Below are 19,929 nucleotides of genomic sequence, written 5' to 3' on the forward strand. Positions count from 1 at the left end.
AAGGCCTTCATCAAAAATAGACCCCTCTCTCCTCTCTCCTCTCTCTCTCTCTCTCTCTCTCTCTCTCTCTCACACACACACACACACACACACACACACACAAATGCTACTCACACACACACACAACAGGCAGTTGTGTATGTGTGACATCTATTTTTGAGAAAGGCCTTACTGTTCAAAAGCTTTATTTGTTATAGTCTTTTTGTTGTGGCTATCTGCGACTCAGAATCACCACTATATGGTGAGTAGCAACTTTCCTTTTCATAATATTGTTACATTCCAACCTAGATTTTCCATTGTTTGATTTTTATCTTTTATTAATATTTATAAATAATTTTGGAATGTAATATTGTTGCCATGCCCCAAAATAGTGGCTCTCAGACATGTCCAAATGTAACTTTCAATGTTGATATACTTAGTACAGAGGAAATAATAAAACAAACATCTGCTAATTTTTGTTTATGTAAATAGCATATGAAATTCAACATCTTCTTTGTGGTTCTATCTTCAACTGGCATAAAGATCTTTCGAGTAAAAAGTATACTTTTGTTTGTTCACAAGAATCTTTACTTTCATAACAGTAAATGCTTTTACTTTTCAGGCACCCAATTCAGTGTGTGGATTGTGAGTGATACCAGGAGACTGTCTGATTTGAAATGGTTCTTGGATAACTGTGGTGGGCCCTCTGTGGTTCACACTGTAAGAGTTGTTGCTGATGATGCAGTCCGGAAACAGCGTGGGTGGATGTATACGCCAGGTATCAGAATGCTCTTTTTATGTTATTGCTGCTATTTCATCAGTCAGTAAAACTAGAAAATCAGCAAGGATCCAGATCTCTATGCGTTAAAACATTTCAAGGACATGTATGTGTTATCCAGTACTTTTAAAATAAATTAGAAATTCCCAGTGCTTCATCAGAACATCTGCACTTCACAAGCCCTCAGACAGTGTACACCCAGAATACATACAGCAACATATCCAGGCATAAATCTGAATTTCCATTATTAAAACAAGAGAAATTCAGATCGTGTGGTCATTAGCGCAAGGTGTTTATAGGAAGAAGTAATATGTTTTTTGAATTGAGAAATTTCCCATAAAAAGTTTTTCAGCTGGGATCAAATACTTAACCTGTGTTATCTGCTTCAAGGAGTTGATCTTGCTGCTGTTGCTGTATAAAAGAAGAATAAACAGAAGTCCTGTTCTTACAAACACCGACCAAGTGGGTAGTAATGCTGACATTAATTCATGCCACACGTAGTATTGAGTTGCTATCTTCTTTATTTCAAGGTATGTCTGTGAAAAGTTGCCACAGCGTGGGCCTTTAAGAATCGATTAAATGTTTACGAAACTGATTGACACAGGTGCCGTGTTGATACTTCAAACAAAACTGGGCTAACAGCAGTAGTTCCACATTGGTCTTATGTACATTTTGCTACAGTGACTTGATTTAAAAAAAAAAAAAAAAAAAAAAAAAAAAAAAAATGCATAAGTCAAACAATAAAATGATATTACATAATGTTTGAATTTTGTTACAGAGCAGTCTCATTTACAATGAAAATAGATGTGTAAATACAACAATACATATTATATTTTAGTGGATTGTTCATAAAAATAGAATATAAATTCTTCCTATCATGTTTCCTAAGTTTAATATAAATGTACTTCATTTCAGTAAAACAATCTTTTCAAAAGTAAGTGTGCCAGACAGGATAATGGTTTGTAATTACACAGTTACATTCGTATATTGATTGGATTTTGTTCTTTGTCTTTTTGAATTACATTAGTTTTAAATTATGTATCATCAATAACAATTATAACTAAATTTTACTGATTTAATACTTTCCAGTTACCTCTGATTTAAATGTATAATCAACAATGGTGGTACTAGCATTTTAGTAATATTAAGAGAATAGAATATTTTTAAACATTCCTACCAGTTACAGTATCTACTTGAGGTAGAAAGAATACATTGTGTGCATTTATTTCATGATCGCAGTTCCCAAAGTATAGTATTACTGGTATTGCCTATATTTGGCTTTGCTTAGGAGTGTTGTTGACATGATACCAGTTTTTCAGTTGTATGAGTGAGAAACTGCTGGTAACAAACTTTAAAGAAGCAGTAAAGTCCTAGCAGTTACGTTTCAGTGTAGTACTTAAGTTTCAGGACAAGCCTTTCTCTTAATGCACAAGGCTTTTGACTGTGTGGACCATGAAATTCTTCTAGATAAGCTGAAGTATTGTGATATGAAATGGACAATGCACAAATGGTTCAGTCCATCTTTAACTGGAAGAAGGTTGAAATTAGCAGTACAGATAATCTGCAAAAATCGGCAGAGTCCTCTAACTGGAGAGGTATCCCACATGATCCAGTCTCGGGTCCCTTATTGTTCTAAATATATATTAATGACTTGTCATTTTGTAGTCATGAAGATGCAGTCTAGTTCTATTTGCCGATGATACAAGTATAGTAATCACACCCAACAAACAAGAATTAGCTGAGGAAATTGTAAATAACCTCTTTCAGAAAATTATTAAGTGGTTCTCTGCAAATGGACTCTCGATAAATTTTGAGAAAACACGGTACATACAGTTCTGTACGGTAAATGGCACACCACCATTGATAAATATAGACTTTGGACAGAAGTATGTTGCTAAGGCAGGATATTCAAATTTTCTGGGTGTGTGCACCGATGGGAAATTTAAGTGGAAGAAACACATTGATGGTCTGCTGAAATGTTTAGGTTTAGCTACTTATGCTATTAGTGTTATTGCAAATTTTGGTGGTAAACATATTAGTAAGTTGGCCTCCTATACCCATTTTCATTCATTGCTTTCATATGGAATCGTATCAAGAGAAAAAGTATTCATTGCACAAAAGCATGTAATCAGAATAATAGCTGGAGCCCACCCAAGATCGCCTTGCAGATATTTCTTTAAGGAACTTTTGATATTCATGACATCTTCACAGTATGTGTATCCAGTTATGAAATTTATTATTAATACTCTATCCCAGTTCAAAAATAATAACAAAGTGCATAGCAACATTACAAAAAAGGACGCTCTTCACTTTTCTGGATGAAACCTGCCTTTGGCACAGAAAGGGGTGAATTATGCTGCCACAAAAATCTTTGGTCATTTGTCAAATAGCATTAAAAGTCTGACAGATAGCCAACCAGCTTTTAAAAACAAATTAAAAGAATTGTTGAATGACAACTCCTTCTACTCAATAGATAAATTTTTAGATATGATATAGTAACTGATAAAAAAAGTGTAAAGAAAACTTACCATATGTTAAACTGACACATTCCACATCATTTAAAAATGTCATATTCATGATCTGTGGTACAAGTATTAATGTAATGTAATGTAACATTATTCTTGTAGCATCTCCTAATGCAATACTTTGCACATTTCTGCGGTGCTCTCTCACTTGATAAAGAAACTTGTGATAAAATACACAGCTCTTCTTTGAGTCTGCTGGATCTTCAACTCGATAAGTGACTTAGACAAATGAGTAATAATGAAGACTTTCAAAGATTTATATTTTTTAAGCAATTTCTTTTATTGACATGTTACAGGATTCTCCAGTGAATCTTATACTGGGGCCTGCCTTCACAACTATATGAATATGATTGACTCATCTTAAATTACTCTGGGTGATTACCCCTAACTGTGTGATGGATATGACTAGTACTACTTATTTTTAACTATTCTATAATCAGATGGTATAAAGTCTTTTCACACATTACACTACATTTCCTTGTTTTAAGGGTCACCTTCTAGTTTTGTTCATATCCAGGTTGTCCATTTCAGAACAGGATACTAATGATGTAGTTTTATGATACAGAATTGAATTATCTGAAACATAGAGCTATTGGTTCCTTAATATATTTTGTGAATAATAATGGTCATAGCACATTTCCATGCTTCAAATATGTTACTTTCAATTCTGGTGAAGTCTGCTTGTTGTGACTAGATGTTAAGTACGTTTTTCCAAAAGATGTTCATCAGGATTCCATACCTGCTCTTATTTTTTTCCTAAGAATGTATTCTGTTTTAGTAATTCACAGTTCAGAATGAAATTCAGAACATTCTAAAAGTCACTCACTCACACATCATGTTCTGTAAATCCCATCATGAAGGAGAACATCCAGTGGTATGGACTGAGTCAACGTACTCATAAACAAAGAGAAGCAGTCACTACAAGTTTACTTCTGTAACATATAATAACAACAAATTATAACTGGAGCTAATGTACTCACACTGACAATTGTGGTAATTACTTCTAGATCACTTAATATATGATTGTTAGGAGAAAAACATCTACCTTTAAAAAGGCGACTGCTCCTGTTCCGAAAAAGATCAACTTCTGTTTTTATACTTCAAACATACAATTTATGTATCTTTGCATAACAAATTATCAGCTGTCGGTATATTGACAACATCAAAGATATGTTTAATACAAACATAAGAGTTAAGTGGAATCAGGGTAATACCTGACCACACAATATACAACTCACAAAATAGACTCGAACACAGTGCTTTCAAGCATCGTCAGATTATTAAACAACATTAATTGGTGGCATACATTAACACCAACCGTCAAGCGTTTGCATATCAAACTGTAAATGTGACTGTTTATTCATTTGTATTCTTCTTTCTTTTCCTATGATGAAAATCCATAAGCAATACAGTGAAATCCAATGAAATTATCAATTCAACAGTGCAGACACAACTCATAATCTCGGTGGAGAATTAGCTTCTGCAGCAAGCATAACACTTTCATGTCAGTGCGCAGATTAAATTCCAGACATAATTTGAACTCCACTCCACCTGCAGGTGATCTTGTGAACGTCTGCTATAAATGCTGCCTCCAAACTTCTGTCCATAGTAACACTGTGCAAAACCCACGGCATCAGTTTCACAGGGAAACAGCTTCTTCTCCTGTCACACAAGACTTGCTACCTCTTGCATGCACTGGAAACAACGAGACAATGAGCCAGTCCATGTACAGCACTTTAAAGCCTCATCGCATGACCCCACTGCCTCTTAGCAGGATGCCAGGGAAGGTGTTGCCATGAGACACGGCCTCGGTATCATTGAATATCAATAGCGGACAAGTTCAGTGAAGATCCTGCTGTGTTTCTTACATCAATTCCAGACTCCATTCCGTCCGTAACCAACTATGTGTCACTTCCCACCTCAAAAACTAAACCAACAGACATTACTATCATGCATTTTCCATCTTGACGCATGATTTCCTTGTGAAAGCAGTAAACCATAATCATAAAATTATTTAATTGGATAGATAAAAAAAATCTACTCACCAAGTGACGGCAGAACACGCACATTGGCAAACTTTCAGAGCCAATGGCTCCTTCTTTAGGCAGAAGGGTTGAAGGGTAAGGAAGAAGGGTGAAAGAAAAGGACTGGAGAGGTCTAGGAAAAGGAGTAGATTTCAGGAAAGTCACCCAGAACCGCAGGCCAGGGGACACTTACTGTATGGGATGAGAAGGAAAGACTGATTGTCAGCTGCATTGGTCGAGATTTGGAAACCTGAGAGCTTAAAGGTGGAAGACAGAATAATATGCAGACAGAGATTACTGCTTACATCATGCATGAATTAATAAGATTGAAGAGCTAAGTGCATTGTATGCAACAGAGGTGGGAGGGGGATGAAAAATAGATGGGAAAGACAATTAAAGATGTAGAAAACTAAAATGAAGTGAAGCAAAGAGTAGTTACAGTGAAGAAATGCTGAGACAGAAGGAGTTAACGTAGATTAAGGCCAGTTGGGTGGTGAGAACAAAGGACATGTAGTGCTAGTTCCCACCTGCAGAGTTCTGTGAAACTGGTGTCTGGGGGGAAAAGCCAGATGGTGCGTGTGGTGAAACAAGTGCCGAGGTCACGAATGTCATGTTGTAGAGCACGCTCTGCAACAGGATATGTATTGAAATGCAGCAAGGTGCTGTTGTTTACCCTTCCATTACTATCCACTACTCTGTCATCTAAGTAATCTTCGATTGTGTAATATGCACTACTTATGAAGAATGTTTTAGCTATCTTTTTAAACAGATGTAGTTTAGTAATCTTTTTCCTTTCCATTGATAATTTATTTTACAATTTATCCCCAATATAATATGCTGTTTTGAGGTTTTTTTTCTCAGTAAATGTAATTCCAAACTGGCTCTTGTTCCATGATTATGTATAAAACTGTTAGTGCAGTATTTAGTTATATTTTTCCTGATATGAACCACAAAATGGTTCAAATGGCTCTGAGCACCATGGGACTTAGCTTCTAAGGTCATCAGTCCCCTAGAACTTAGAACTACTTAATCCTGACTAACCTAAGGACATCACACACATCGTCTAAGGTCCGGCCAGTATGGTCACAAGTCCAGGAGAGGCGCTGCAAGAGCAAAGGCAGGATTCGAACCTGCGACCGTAGTAGTCGCGCGGTTCCAAACTGTAGCACCTAGAACCGTTCGGCCACTCTGGCCTGCTATGAACCACAAATTGGTACATGTTCTCACTTGATGCAGTAAGATTGCCCAACTTTTTAAATAGCTCTTTAGAGTGAGTCAGATTGCTACTTCACTTATTATTCTTATGGCCCTTTTCTGCAGTTGAAAACTGAGGCCATGTAGCTGCCTTTGATCGCCAGAAAAGAATCCCAAAGAGAAGACAATACAGTGGTTGTTACAAACTGATGCTAACACCATAAGACCATAACATCTGCTGACATTCCCTTTGTATGTTGTTTGTATATCTTTGTATGTTCATTCCATGTTAGCTGACAATCAATGTTCATTCCTAAAAACTTCGTGTTTGCTACACAAGATTTAGATTTATCATCTTTGCTTAAAGTGACAGAGTTTCTTCCCTTCTTTATGGTGAAGTGGTGAAGTACATACTGTTTGCTTTGTATATGTTCAACACTAATTTATTACATACTGCCCAATAATAAACATACTTGAGAATTTCATTAGCTCTCTCTAATACAAGTTCTGATGTTTTATGAGTGGCTATGATGCTGGTGTCATTGACAAAGAGAACTTTTGGTCCATGTCTTACCTTACCTGGAAAGTCATTTATACAGGGTGTTACAAAAAGGTACGGCCAAACTGTCCGGAAATGCTTACTTTCCATGTTAGAGCTCATTTTATTACTTCTCTTCAAATCACATTAATCATGGAATGGAAACACACAGCAACAGAACGTACCAGCGTGACTTCAAATACTTTGTTACAGGAAATGTTCAAAATGTCCTCTGTTAGCGAGGATACGTGCATCCACCCTCCGTCGCATTGAATCCCTGATGCAGCCCTGGAGAATGGCGTATTGTATCACAGCCGTCCACAATACGAGCATGAAGAGTCTCTACATTTGGTACCGGGGTTGCTTAGACAAGAGCTTTCAAATGCCCCCATAAATGAAAGTCAAGAGGGTTGAGGTCAGGAGAGCGTGGGGGCCATGGAATTGGTCCGCCTCTACCAATCCATCGGTCACCGAATCTGTTGTTGAGAAGCGTACAAACACTTCGACTGAAATGTGCAGGAGCTCCATCGTGCATGAACCACATGTTGTGTCGTACTTGTAAAGGCACATGTTCTAGTAGCTCAGGTAGAGTATCCCGTAGGAAAACATGATAACGCGCTCCATTGAGCGTAGGTGGAAGAACATGGGGCCCAATCAAGACATCACCAACAATGCCTGCCCAAACGTTCATAGAAAATCTGTGTTGATGACGTGATTGCATAATTGCGTGCAGATTCTCGTCAGCCCACACATGTTGATTGTGAAAATTTACAGTTTCATCACATTGGAATGAAGCCTCATCCGTAAAGAGAACATTGGCACTGAAATGAGGATTGACACATTGTTGGATGAACCATTCGCAGAAGTGTACCCGTGGAGGCAAATGAGCTGCTGATAGTGCCTGCACACGCTGTACATGTTACGGAAACAACTGGTTCTCCTGTAGCACTCTCCATACAGTGACATGGTCAACGTTACCTTGTACAGTAGCAACTTCTCTGACGCTGACATTAGGGTTATCGTCAGCTGCACGAAGAATTGCCTCGTCCATTGCAGGTGTTCTCGTCGTTCTAGGTATTCCCCAATCGCGAGTCATAGGCTGGAATGTTCCGTGCTCCCTAAGACGCCTATCAATTGCTTCGAACATCTTCCTGTCGAGACACCTTCGTTCTGGAAATCTGTCTCGATACAAACGTACCGCGCCACGGCTATTGCCCCGTGCTAATCCATACATCAAACAGGCATCTGCCAACTCCGCATTTGTAAACATTGCACATGACTGCAAAACCATGTTCGTGATGAACACTAATCTGTTGATGCTACGTACTGATGTGCTTGATGCTAGGACTGTAGAGCAATGAGTCGCATGTCAACACAAGCACCGAAGTCAACATTACCTTCCTTCAATTGGGCCAACTGGTGGTGAATCGAGGAAGTTCAGTACGTACTGACGAAACTAAAATGAGCTCCAACATGGAAATTAAGCGTTTCCGGACACATGTCCACATAACATCTTTTCTTTATTTGTGTGTGATGAATGTTTCCTGAAAGTTTGGCCATACCTTTTTGTAACAACCTGTATACACAGAGGTGACAAAAGTGACACCTTTTGCCCAGCGTAGTGCAACAACGTGACATGGCATGGACTCAACAAGTTGTTGGAAATCCCCAGCAGAGATATTGAGCCATCCTGCCTCTATAGTTGTCCATAATTGTGAAAATGTTGCCAGAATTTGTGCACGAACTGACCTCTCAATAATGTCCATAAACGTACAATGGAGTTTTTGTTGGGTGATCTGGGTGGTGAAATCATTCACTCGATTTGTCTAAAATGTTCTTCAAACCAATCATGAACAGTTGTGCCCCAGTGACATGGTGCGTTGTTATCCATAAAAATTCCATTGTTGTTTGGGAAAATGAAGTCCATGAATAGCTTCAAATGGTCTCCAAGTAGTCTAATATAACCATTTCCAGTCAATGATTGGTTCAGTTGGATCCATTGGAGAATCCATCCATTCCATGTAAACACAGACCACACCATTATGGATCTACCACCAGCTTGCACAGTGCCTTGTTGACAACTTGGATCCATGGCTCATGGGGTCTGCACTACACTCAAACCCTACCATCAGCTCTTACCAACACATTTAAACAGGCCACAGTCTTCCAGTCGTCTAAGGTCCGGCCAGTATGGTCACAAGCCCAGGAGAGGTGCTGCAAGAGCGAAGGCACTCACATCGGTTGTCTGCTGCCATTGTCCATTAATGCCAAATTTCACTGCACATAAATTCATAGTATGTCTCAAATTGATTTCTGCATTTATTTACTCAATGTTGCTTGTCCATTAGCACTTACAACTCGACACAAATGCTGCTGCTCTCAGTTGTTAAATGATTGTTGTCATCCTCTGTGTTGTCTGTGGTGAGAGTTAATGCTTGAAATTTGGTATTCTCAGCACACTCTTGACACTGTGGATCTAGGAATATGGAATTTCCTAAGAGTTTCTGAAATGGAATTTCCAGTGCTGACTCCAGCTACACAATGCAAAAACAAAATTGAAAATATCTACTGAAACACCAGAGAAAATGCACATAACAACTCTTACAAGAGGCATCTCATATATGCAGACTGAAGCGACAAATAAAATTGTGTACCAAGGCCAGGAATCGAACCCAGGTCTCCTGCTCACTATGCAGATGTGCTAACACTCTGCCACTCTGGCACACTGGTTGTGCACAACTGAAAGAAGCAGGAGACGCAGGTTCAAATCCTGACCTCTGTAGAAATTTTCATTCTTCGCTTCAGTCTGCATGTGTACACCATAGATGTTTGAGACTTGAAAAGGCCTCTGGAACCATATAGTTTCATTTGTCTAACAATTGTTTTACTAAAAATTTATCATCATCAGACAAGTGAATTATGTCCACCATTTGCACCCTGTTTTCCAGGTAACACTGAAACCAGACATTTGCATTCCTTTTATACGTAGTGCCTATGGCTTGCTCGATAATATTTTATGGACGTAGTGCCTATGGCTTGCTCGATAATATTTTATGGACAACAGTGTCAGAAGTCACAAACAAGTCTAAGAAAATGCCTGTAACACAATCATCCCTATCAGAAGCTTCAAGTAACACTTTTGTGAACTCTGCAATGACCAATATTGTACCTCTCCCATTTCGGGAATCAAATTTTGCTTCACTGAAGAGGCTGTATTTACTCATGTACCTTAGTAATCTCTCTTTGACGATAGCTTAAGTTACTTTTGAGAATGAGGGCTGCAGTGAAATTGGCCTGTAGTTTTCTGTACTTTCCATGTTACCTTACTTCAGTAAGGGCACCAATCATGCATGCATTTGGTACTCTGGGAAAACACCTGAATTAAGGGACTTATTCATTGTGTTAATTGATGGTGCTTGTATGCTGTGTACAAGTACGCATGCCTTCGGAACAGAGACGGGAGCCTTATCTATGCCTGCTGACTCCTAACGTTTTTGATCATTGTACTGTCTTCCTCATTTGAGGGGAACAAATCATTGTGATGTGTAAATCATTGTGGGTGCTACATGTGTTTTAAGAAGATGTTGCTGCAGCTTCTCTGAAATACCAGAAAAATAATCATGTACAAAACTTGCTAATTCATGAGGACTTGCTATTATTCTACCTCCATCTTTGATTTGTATGTTGTTATACTTGGCTACCTTTTCCACTTTCTTGTTTTATAACATGCAGCAATTTGCTTTAATTTTCTGTAATATATATTATTTTGTCATTGAATTTAAACTGTAAGTTTTTTTTTTATTTATTTATTTTAGCGTTTACTCCTTATCTTCTGTCTATAACTCTACGAGCCATTAGACAAAAAGATCTAGTTTGTGCTTATATAAATGAGTGATTGTTAGCATACAAAAGTGGCAGGCAACTAGTTCCCTCCAGTGGAATAATAAATGGCACATGGACTCAATTGAATAACTAATAATTGCACTATCTTTCAAGCTTTTGTCCTGTTTAGATAGTGAAGTTACCGTTTTTCAGAGTACCGGTGCAGGTGAGTGGTCGCTTGTTCTCACTTTATATGTACAATGTGAAAGTTCTGTTGTTGTAAAATTCCCATGACATTAAAGATTGAAATCATTAACTATTACAGATTTTATCCCATTATCTATGCAGATTCACTATAAGCGATGTGCTTCATTTCATCTGACAGGTATTGATGATGCTGAATCTGAGTGTGGCCTTGATTCCGTTACTGATTGGAACTGGATAATTTCCAATAATGGTAAAGGCACAGAAGAAATAGAAGCTATTTTACAGAACATCGTGCAGTGGGTGAACTCTGCAACTTCAGTGGCTCGATGACAACCTTCTGGCACAAATTATAGAATAAGTGTTCAGCCATTCATCTTGTCTTTTGCCTAAAACCTCCTTCAGTCCAGTGTATCAGATGAATCATTAGAGCATGTCGGGCATAAAATGATGTAGTGTGACCATTGTTAAAGATACTGGTTGTAAATTCATTTGATGCATCAGCGGTAGCATTGTGCAGGTATAAGATTGCGGTACATTTGAAATTTTAGGTTTTTTATGCAGACATTCCATAAATTCGTGGTAGTATTTATGCAAGGCACTGGAAAAACATTTTTTGTAATAAAGTGTATAGTGTTAAAATGTACTGTTTGAACTGTGCAAAAAAGATTTTAATAAAATGTTTCAAAATTTTTTTTGATGATTTTGATGTTTTCGGTTGTCAAATAGTCCGTCTTATCTTAATTAGAAAATTCTGAATGTTATTTTCTGTGGTGGACAGTTGGTTGTTCTAGTTTTGAGCACCAAGACACAAAGTAATACACTTTTAGTGAAACTGTATAATCAGAATGGGGAATGTGCTAGTTCAGCGTTACAGTCCTATCACCATAGGAAGGGGATTCGAACGGGTAAAGCTCCGTTGACAAATGCAGCTGTGGCGAGAATGATTTCGAAGTTCGAAGCCACGGGTTGTTTAGACGGTAGACCCCATAGTGGCTGACCGATCACAAGGCGTAATGCTGCTGAGACAGTTCAGGAAGAAATGGAGACTGTAGCGGGTTCGTCTATGTATGGGGAAGTCAGCACTCGTGCAGTCGCACATCACACCAGCATTCCATACACCACTGTTTTGTTGGCACTGAGGCGTACCCTCCGATGCTATCCATACAAAATCCATCGGCATCATGAAATGTTACCTGGCGATTTAGTGAAGTGGAGGGCATTTGCTGTGTGGGCATTTCAAAAGATGGCGGAAGATGATGATTGGTTGAGTAACGTGTTGTGGACCAACGAAGCTCATTTCACGCTCCAAGGGTCTGTCAACGCCCACAACTGCAGAATTTGGGCTACCGAAAATCCTAAAACACTCGTGGAAAGTCCATTGTACGACGAGAAAGTCATGGTATGGGTTGGATTTACCACATCTACCATTATAGGGCCTTTTTTCTTCAAGGAAATGCGTGATTCTGGTTTTGTAACTGCTACCGTGACGGGTGAGAGGTACGCCGGTATGTTACAGAATCGCATCGTCCTGAGCCTGGCTGATAAACACCTGCTGGAATGTACAATGTTTATGCAGGATGGCGCTCCACACCATATTGCTAGACGCATGAAAGATCTCTTGCACGCGTCGTTTGGTGGTGATCGTGTGCTCAGCTGCCACTTTCGTCATGCTTGGCCTCCCATGTCCCCAGACCTCAGTCCGTGTGATTATTGGCCTTGGGGTTATCTGAAGTCGCAAGTGATTGACCGACATCTCTAGGGATGCTGAAAGACAACATCCGACGCCAATGCCTCACCATAACTCCAGACGTGCTTTACAGTGCTGTTCACAACATTTTCCTCGACTACAGCTATTGTTGAGGAATGATGGTGGACATATTGGGCATTTCCTGTAAAGAACATCATCTTTGATTTGTCTTACTTTGTTATGCTAATTATTGCTATTCTGATCAGATGAAGTGCCATCTGTCGGAAATTTTTTGAACTTTTGTATTTTTTTGGTGCTAAGAAAACATCAAGGGCTCAGATGGAAACCCAGTTCTAAGCAAAGAAGGGAAAGCAGAAAGGTGGAAGGAGTATATAGAGGGTCTATACAAGGGCGATGTACTTGAGGACAATATTATGGAAATGGATGAGGATGTAGATGAAGATGAAATGGGAGATACGATACTGCGTGAAGAGTTTGACAGAGCACTGAAAGACCTGAGTCAAAACAAGGCCCCCGGAGTAGACAACATTCCACTGGAACTTCTGACAGCCTTGGGAGAGCCAGTCCTGACAAAACTCTACCATCTGGTGAGCAAGATGTATGAGACAGGTGAAATACCCTCAGACTTCAAGAAGAATATAATAATTCCAATCCCAAAGAAAGCAGGTGTTGACAGATGTGAAAATTACCGAACAATCTGTTTAATAAGCCACAGCTGCAAAATACTAACACAAATTCTCTACAGACGAATGTAAAAACTAGTAGAAGCCGACCTCGGGGAAGATCAGTTTGGATTCCGTAGAAATACTGGAACACGTGAGGCAATACTGACCTTACGACTTATCTTAGAAGAAAGATTAAGGAAAGGCAAACCTACGTTTCTAGCATTTGTAGACTTAGAGAAAGCTTTTGACAATGTTGACTGGAATACTCTCTTTCAAATTCTAAAGGTCGCAGGGGTAAAATACAGGGAGCGAAAGGCTATTTACAATTTGTACAGAAACCAGATGGCAGTTATAAGAGTCGAGGGACATGAAAGGGAAGCAGCGGTGGGGAAGGGAGTAAGACAGGGTTGTAGCCTCTCCCCGATGTTATTCAATCTGTATAGTGAGCAAGCAGTAAAGGAAACAAAAGAAAAATTCGGAGTGGGTATTAAAATCCATGGAGAAGAAATAAAAACTTTGAGGTTCGCCGATGACATTGTAATTCTGTCAGAGACAGCAAAGGACTTAGAAGAGCAGTTGAACGGAATGGATGGTATCTTGAAGGGGGGATATAAGATGAACATCAACAAAAGCAAAACGAGGCTAATGGAATGTAGTCTAATTAAGTCGGGTGATGCTGAGGGAATTAGATTAGGAAATGAGACACTTGAAGTAGTAAAGGAGTTTTGCTATTTGGGGAACAAAATAACTGATGATGGTCGAAGTAGAGAGGATATAAAATGTAGACTGGCAGTGGCAAGGAAAGCGTTTCTGAAGAAGAAAAATTTGTTAACATCGAGTATAGATTTAAGTATCAGGAAGTCATCTCTGAAAGTATTTGTATGGAGTGTAGCCATGTATGGAAGTGAAACATGGACGATAAATAGTTTGGACAAGAAGAGAATAGAAGCTTTCGAAATGTGGTGCTACAGAAGAATGCTGAAGATTAGATGGGTAGATCACATAACTAATGAGGAAGTATTGAATAGGATTGGGGAGAAGAGAAGTTTGTGGCACACCTTGACCAGAAGAAGGGATCGGTTGGTAGGACATGTACTGAGGCATCAAGGGATCACCAATTTAGTATTGGAGGGCAGCGTGGAGGGTAAAAATCGTAGGGGGAGACCAAGAGATGAATACACTAAGCAGATTCTGAAGGATGTAGGTTGCAGTAGGTACTGGGAGATGAAGAAGCTTGCACAGGATAGAGTAGCATGGAGAGCTGCATCAAACCAGTCTCAGGACTGAAGACCACAACAACAACAACAACAAGAAAACCCCATGCCATTCCAAGCATGTGTGTCAATTTGTACCTCTCTATCTTCATTATTCTGTGATTTATTCAGTTTTCAAATTTATACTGACTTTTTGATCACCTGTACATACATAGTTTTTGTGTATTGTTGGCTGCAACAGGCAGAAGCATGCTTTGTTGGTGCTGCACATTTTAGGGATTTTGTTAAATTCAAGCTGCAATGTTCTACTTTGGCATGCCATTGTGGACGTTGGCACAGAGACTAATAAATGAAAAATCTGTGCAATTTGCACATTTATTTATATATAAAAGCCAACTTCTGAATTTACTTTTGTGTGAGGCAGCGTGTGCAAGATCTGTGTGCCGATTTGAAATACATATTTTACTGTTCGCATCAGTTCTGCATAATCTTCCACTGATTGTATCAAAACACATTTGAATTGTGATGTATTGCGAAAATTCTAACATTCGCAAGTGTCGTGAAAAACTCTTAATGTTATCGTCAGTTGTAGGCTTTAACTTATTTGTGCTCTTTTAAAATTGTTGAGCACAGTAGGTCTATCATTGTTGCAAACAATCATTCTGTAATTTCATTGTGTGATTACGTGAGAAGTAGGGTATTTTTGAGAATTTTGGATGCTTACAAATCATTGTTTTAAAGTGTTATTACTTGATATTTTTTAAAAAATATGATTGTTTCACATATAGTACCTCCGAAGCTAGTTTTAGTTGCTAAATGAAGCTGTATCATGATAAAATATACTGTTTGTAAATGTAACTGTGTTCTTTAGACTTAATAACAGGCCACATCTAACTGAACAAAATACAGTTTTTTTTAAATTTTTTGTGAAGATTGAGTTACTCCAGTGTTCCTTTGACCAATAAACAGGGAAGAACTGTTACACACTATTAAGTCATTAAAAAATAAATGTTCAGTTCGAGTTGATAATAGGCCAGACTATATCATAAAAATATCAGCAGAATGTACACACACATCCCTGTTAGACATCTGCAATTATCCACTATCAAGTGGTATCTTCCTGCAGCACTTAGAAACTGGAAAAGTTACAAAACGGTCCTCAGTAGCAGATGGTCAACTATAGATCTGTGTCGTCAGGCTTTTTAAAAAGCATTGAAAAATTAGTTTTGTCACAGTCAACCAACTTTTTTAACAACAGGATGTCAACATGGCTTCAGGCCACAGCACAGTACTGAAACAGCCACTTTCACCCTCGCAAATCATATTTTATATGCAAGGGATAATCGCAGAAATGTTTCAGGGGTTCTCCTTGATTTAACCAAAGCCTTTGATCTAATAGATCATGAAATTATTCTGAGAGAGTTAGAGTGTTCTAGTGTAAGAGATCTTCCAAGCAAGTGACTGAAATCCTACTTAGAAAATCGCTCTCAGATAACAGAGGTCAAACATATGAAGAAGGGGGGAAAAAAAGAAACTCCAAGCTTATCACTGGAAACCTTCCACATTAACCCTTGGTGTACCCCAAGTCTCAGTTTTTTGTCCCTCTCTCTTCTTAGTTTTCATAAATGACTTGCCCCTACATGTTCAACACTCTGAACCAGTCCTATTTGCAGACGATACCAGTATATTTGTTGAAGGTAAAAACGAAAGGGCTCGTAATCTGTATGCCAAAGAAGCAAATGGAAAAGATTTCAGAGTAGTTTGTGAGGAATAAGCTAGTGGTAAACCTTCAAAAAACAGTCGCCACACACTTCCGTACGCCGCAAAATAAAAATCATTATGAGGATAATGAAAAATGCAAACAGCTGAAAATCGTGTAAACCGTTCTTGAAAGTACTTAGGATCCTAGTCCTACCATGTTTCTATATATTTGAGGTTGTCATGTATGTAAAAAAGGAGCATACTAAAAAACGAAAATGTATTTATACAAAATAAAACTGTACATGAATACCATACAAAGTAAAATAATGATGAACGTAGCAATCATTGGTATAACACCCTGTACAAGAAAGATGTATATCACTCATGATCACAGCTGTGTAAGAGGGTGGCACGTTACTTCAAGGCCATTAACAAACCATATCTTTAAAAATCTGTAACTTTATATTCTCTGGAAAACTTATTTTACTCAGTATCACAGTATCTTGGAAACTGAATTTGTAAATATACTGCACAGCTGATGCCAAGAAGCTGTCTCCTGGTAAATATGTACATACAAGTACTGAAAAGTGACAGTGCAAAAGTGCCAAGTTGCATGAGGTATATTGAACTGCATTGTATTATATGTTAAACATATAACACTTAACAAAAGAAAATTATGTAAAATGCATATTTTAAGAATTTTCTCTGTTGTAAATTTGCTTACATGAATATCAGACAAATGATTCTAGCAAATAATAATACTAAATATAACAATGTTTAAATTAATGAACTTTTGTCCAACCTCTATGGTGTAATGTATGTACCTCTAAGAAATCAGGATGTAAAATAAATAAAAAAGTAATGGATTTTTGCAGATTGTGGAACACACAACGAACACAAAACAAAATAGTAACACAGCACAGTAAAAATACAATATTATTCCAGCAGATACATAAATTTTAGCTTTATCCACAAAAGTTCTTCTTTCAAGTCTCTTGTATCTCAAACATTCTAAAAATTCTGCTACTGAATAGAAGCAATAGCAATGATCTAGTATGAATTCCCTTAGGGTTTTACAAAAGTATGTGAATGATGATATGAGTTTTATCTTATGTGGAAGACTAGTGTATATTTGTATACCACTGTTTATTGTGGAAGTGATTTAGGCTGGAAGTGGGAGGATTGACAACTTTTGAAAGAGGGTTTGCAAGAATGTTTGTTCAGCATGTTGCATTGCTTTTACAGTTCTTTTCTGGATTAGGAAAATAAGTGAACTAGGTGGTGTATTACCCCAGAATTTAATTTCACACAGTAGGATGCTATGGAACTGAGCAAAGTAGGCGATTTGGACAGTGCTAAAAATCGCTTTAATGGAGATTAATCATAGACTATAACATATTTTTTTGGTGTTTCATTTATTTTGTTTGTATATGTATGCCATTTGAAGTTATTTTGAAGCCATATGCTGGAAAGCTTTGTTTCCAGAGAAGATGAAAGATGGTTGGAGTTTATTGACGCACTGGTGTTGCATGCATCACCTTTTAAACAGAAATTTAGGGGTATTTATCGGTAGTTAATTCCCCTCAAACCATCTGTTTAGCTGTGCTGTAGTTTTATTTAAAGCTACTTGTAACTGACTTGGGGTGTTCCCTGTAATAAGGATGCTTGTATCATCTGCAAAAAAAGTATTTGTTTGTGACTCAGTGTTTAGGTCCAAATTCTTTATATATGGGAGAAAGAGGATTGGTCCAAGACTGGATCCCTGAGGGCCTCCCTCTTTTTCTTCGAATTTCTGCATCTGAGAAACATATCCTAGTATTTTTCTTTAGTTCATGTCTTGTTTGTATTTTCTGCTTCCTGTTCTTCACATACAATGTGAATCATTTTAGTGCAGTACCTGTAATGTCATATGCTTGGCATTTGTCCAGCAGTATGTTGTGGCCCAGTATGTAAAAGGCTTAACCTAAGTGGCACTTTATTTTTTGTCCATTGTTTGTAGAGCATTGTGCACAAAATTGTTGATAGCACCACTTGTTGATATATTTTTCCTGAATCCATGCTAATTATCAGTGACAGTTTTGTTCTTCTCTACAAATTTCAGTAACCTATTATACATTACTTTTTCTATGATTTTACTAAAACCTGATAATAAGGAAAGTGGTCTATAGTTTTCTACATTTGATTTGTCTCCTTTTTTACGAATAGGGACCACTTAAGCAATTTTTAAACAGTCTGGAAATGTGTCCATCAGAAAAGATGAATTGAGTATATCTGCAAGAGGCAGTGAAGTGTTGGTAATACAATGCTTTACGACACAATCAGGAACACTATCACTTCCTGATGACATTTTGTTAAGAGTTGATGCAGCACATATGGTTTCACCTGGAGTTGTTCCACAAACATAGTTGAAAGAGGAACATGAGTGCACTTTGTTTTTCTTTTTCTTTCCAGTATCTGTTTTGCCACTGACTATTAAATTATTTGTGATAACTGCGTAGTAACACCTGAAAAGATTTGGGTTGTGTTTGGGATCAATTACACCCTTGTTCTCATGGTTCAGAGTGATATTTTCCATTTTAAGGAACACTTTATTTGCTTCCTTTTTATTAACTTCCATACTGTTTGGATTTTATCTGCTGACGCTGTTACGAACTTATCATTGCCTTCTTTTGTGCCTGGCATATCACTCTTTGTAGGTGTGAGTGTATTTCTGAAGGTAGCTATTCAGAAGTGGGGGTATGTTATTTTTTCTCCTTTATCAGAGTAAATCTCTTTTCCTTGCTGTTGATATTTTCATACCTATTGTTATCCATCTCTTTGCTTTCCGAGTTGTGCCTTTTATTACTTGTGTTTTAAGAGGGAATGCAATATCAAGGTAATCACTAAAGATGCTAGAGAATTTCTCAAACGAGTTATACAGTAAAAACATGGCTAGAAATGGAAATCATAAAGTGAATATTGATAAATTTGAAGGGCCTGATAATTGTGGGAAATGGGAATGGCGTATCTCTGATGCTGTTCATATGAACTTGAAACATTATTATTGGTAATCTGTGCTCTTGTGTAGGAATCAAGTGAATAGAAGGCAGCATATGCAGAATTGCAAAAAAAAAATGATGCAGACGCTACAGGTTTGGTAACAAGTGCCCTAAATCAGTTAAACTTGTGTTGAGCTGCGTTGAGTTGCGAAAGTACAACCCAATCGAGCTCAGGTGAAAGCATATATTGCGGAAAAGAATAATACATTCAAAATTGCAGATGTTGAGAGACTTACACATGAGGCAATAGACAGCATCTCAACAGGGACACCGTTACGGAACCATTCGTCATAAATCTTGCTGAATCTGATTCATCTACGTCAGACAGCAAAGAAGATGGCGTTGATTTCTTGCTGTGAAGTATGTAAGTACCAGTTACTGCTACTTATGACTATATGTGTGACTGTGCCTGCAGCAACATAAAAAAAAATATTTGTGGCTCAAGTTTCATCTTTGACCTCGTAACAATGCCATTTTCTTCATAAGACATATTTCGTTCAGTTAAGAACACATACTATAACGCATTAGCAGGTTGA

The 19,929-nt window shown here is 37.9% G+C and overlaps 1 protein-coding gene across 2 annotated transcripts in view; it reads left to right on the plus strand.

Annotated features, from left to right (window-relative positions):
* LOC126094561 (phosphomevalonate kinase) overlaps positions 1-11,720 on the plus strand; it is a 61,034-nt gene extending 49,314 nt beyond the window's left edge. The window contains exons 3-5 of one of the 2 annotated variants that reach the window (XR_007521848.1): positions 602-757; positions 10,854-11,086; positions 11,246-11,369. Coding sequence is in view for 1 of the 2 variants with exons in the window: in XM_049909017.1 (XP_049764974.1) it covers positions 602-757; positions 11,246-11,397 (308 nt within the window). In the remaining variant the exon portion in view is untranslated. Of the gene's footprint in view, positions 1-601; positions 758-10,853; positions 11,087-11,245 lie in introns of both variants that reach the window. The other variant, XM_049909017.1, reaches the window with a different exon arrangement.
* Positions 11,721-19,929: the final 8,209 nt, after the last annotated feature.

The sequence above is a fragment of the Schistocerca cancellata genome, chromosome 8 (genome assembly GCF_023864275.1).
Source record: "Schistocerca cancellata isolate TAMUIC-IGC-003103 chromosome 8, iqSchCanc2.1, whole genome shotgun sequence".
Classification (NCBI taxonomy): domain Eukaryota; kingdom Metazoa; phylum Arthropoda; class Insecta; order Orthoptera; family Acrididae; genus Schistocerca; species Schistocerca cancellata.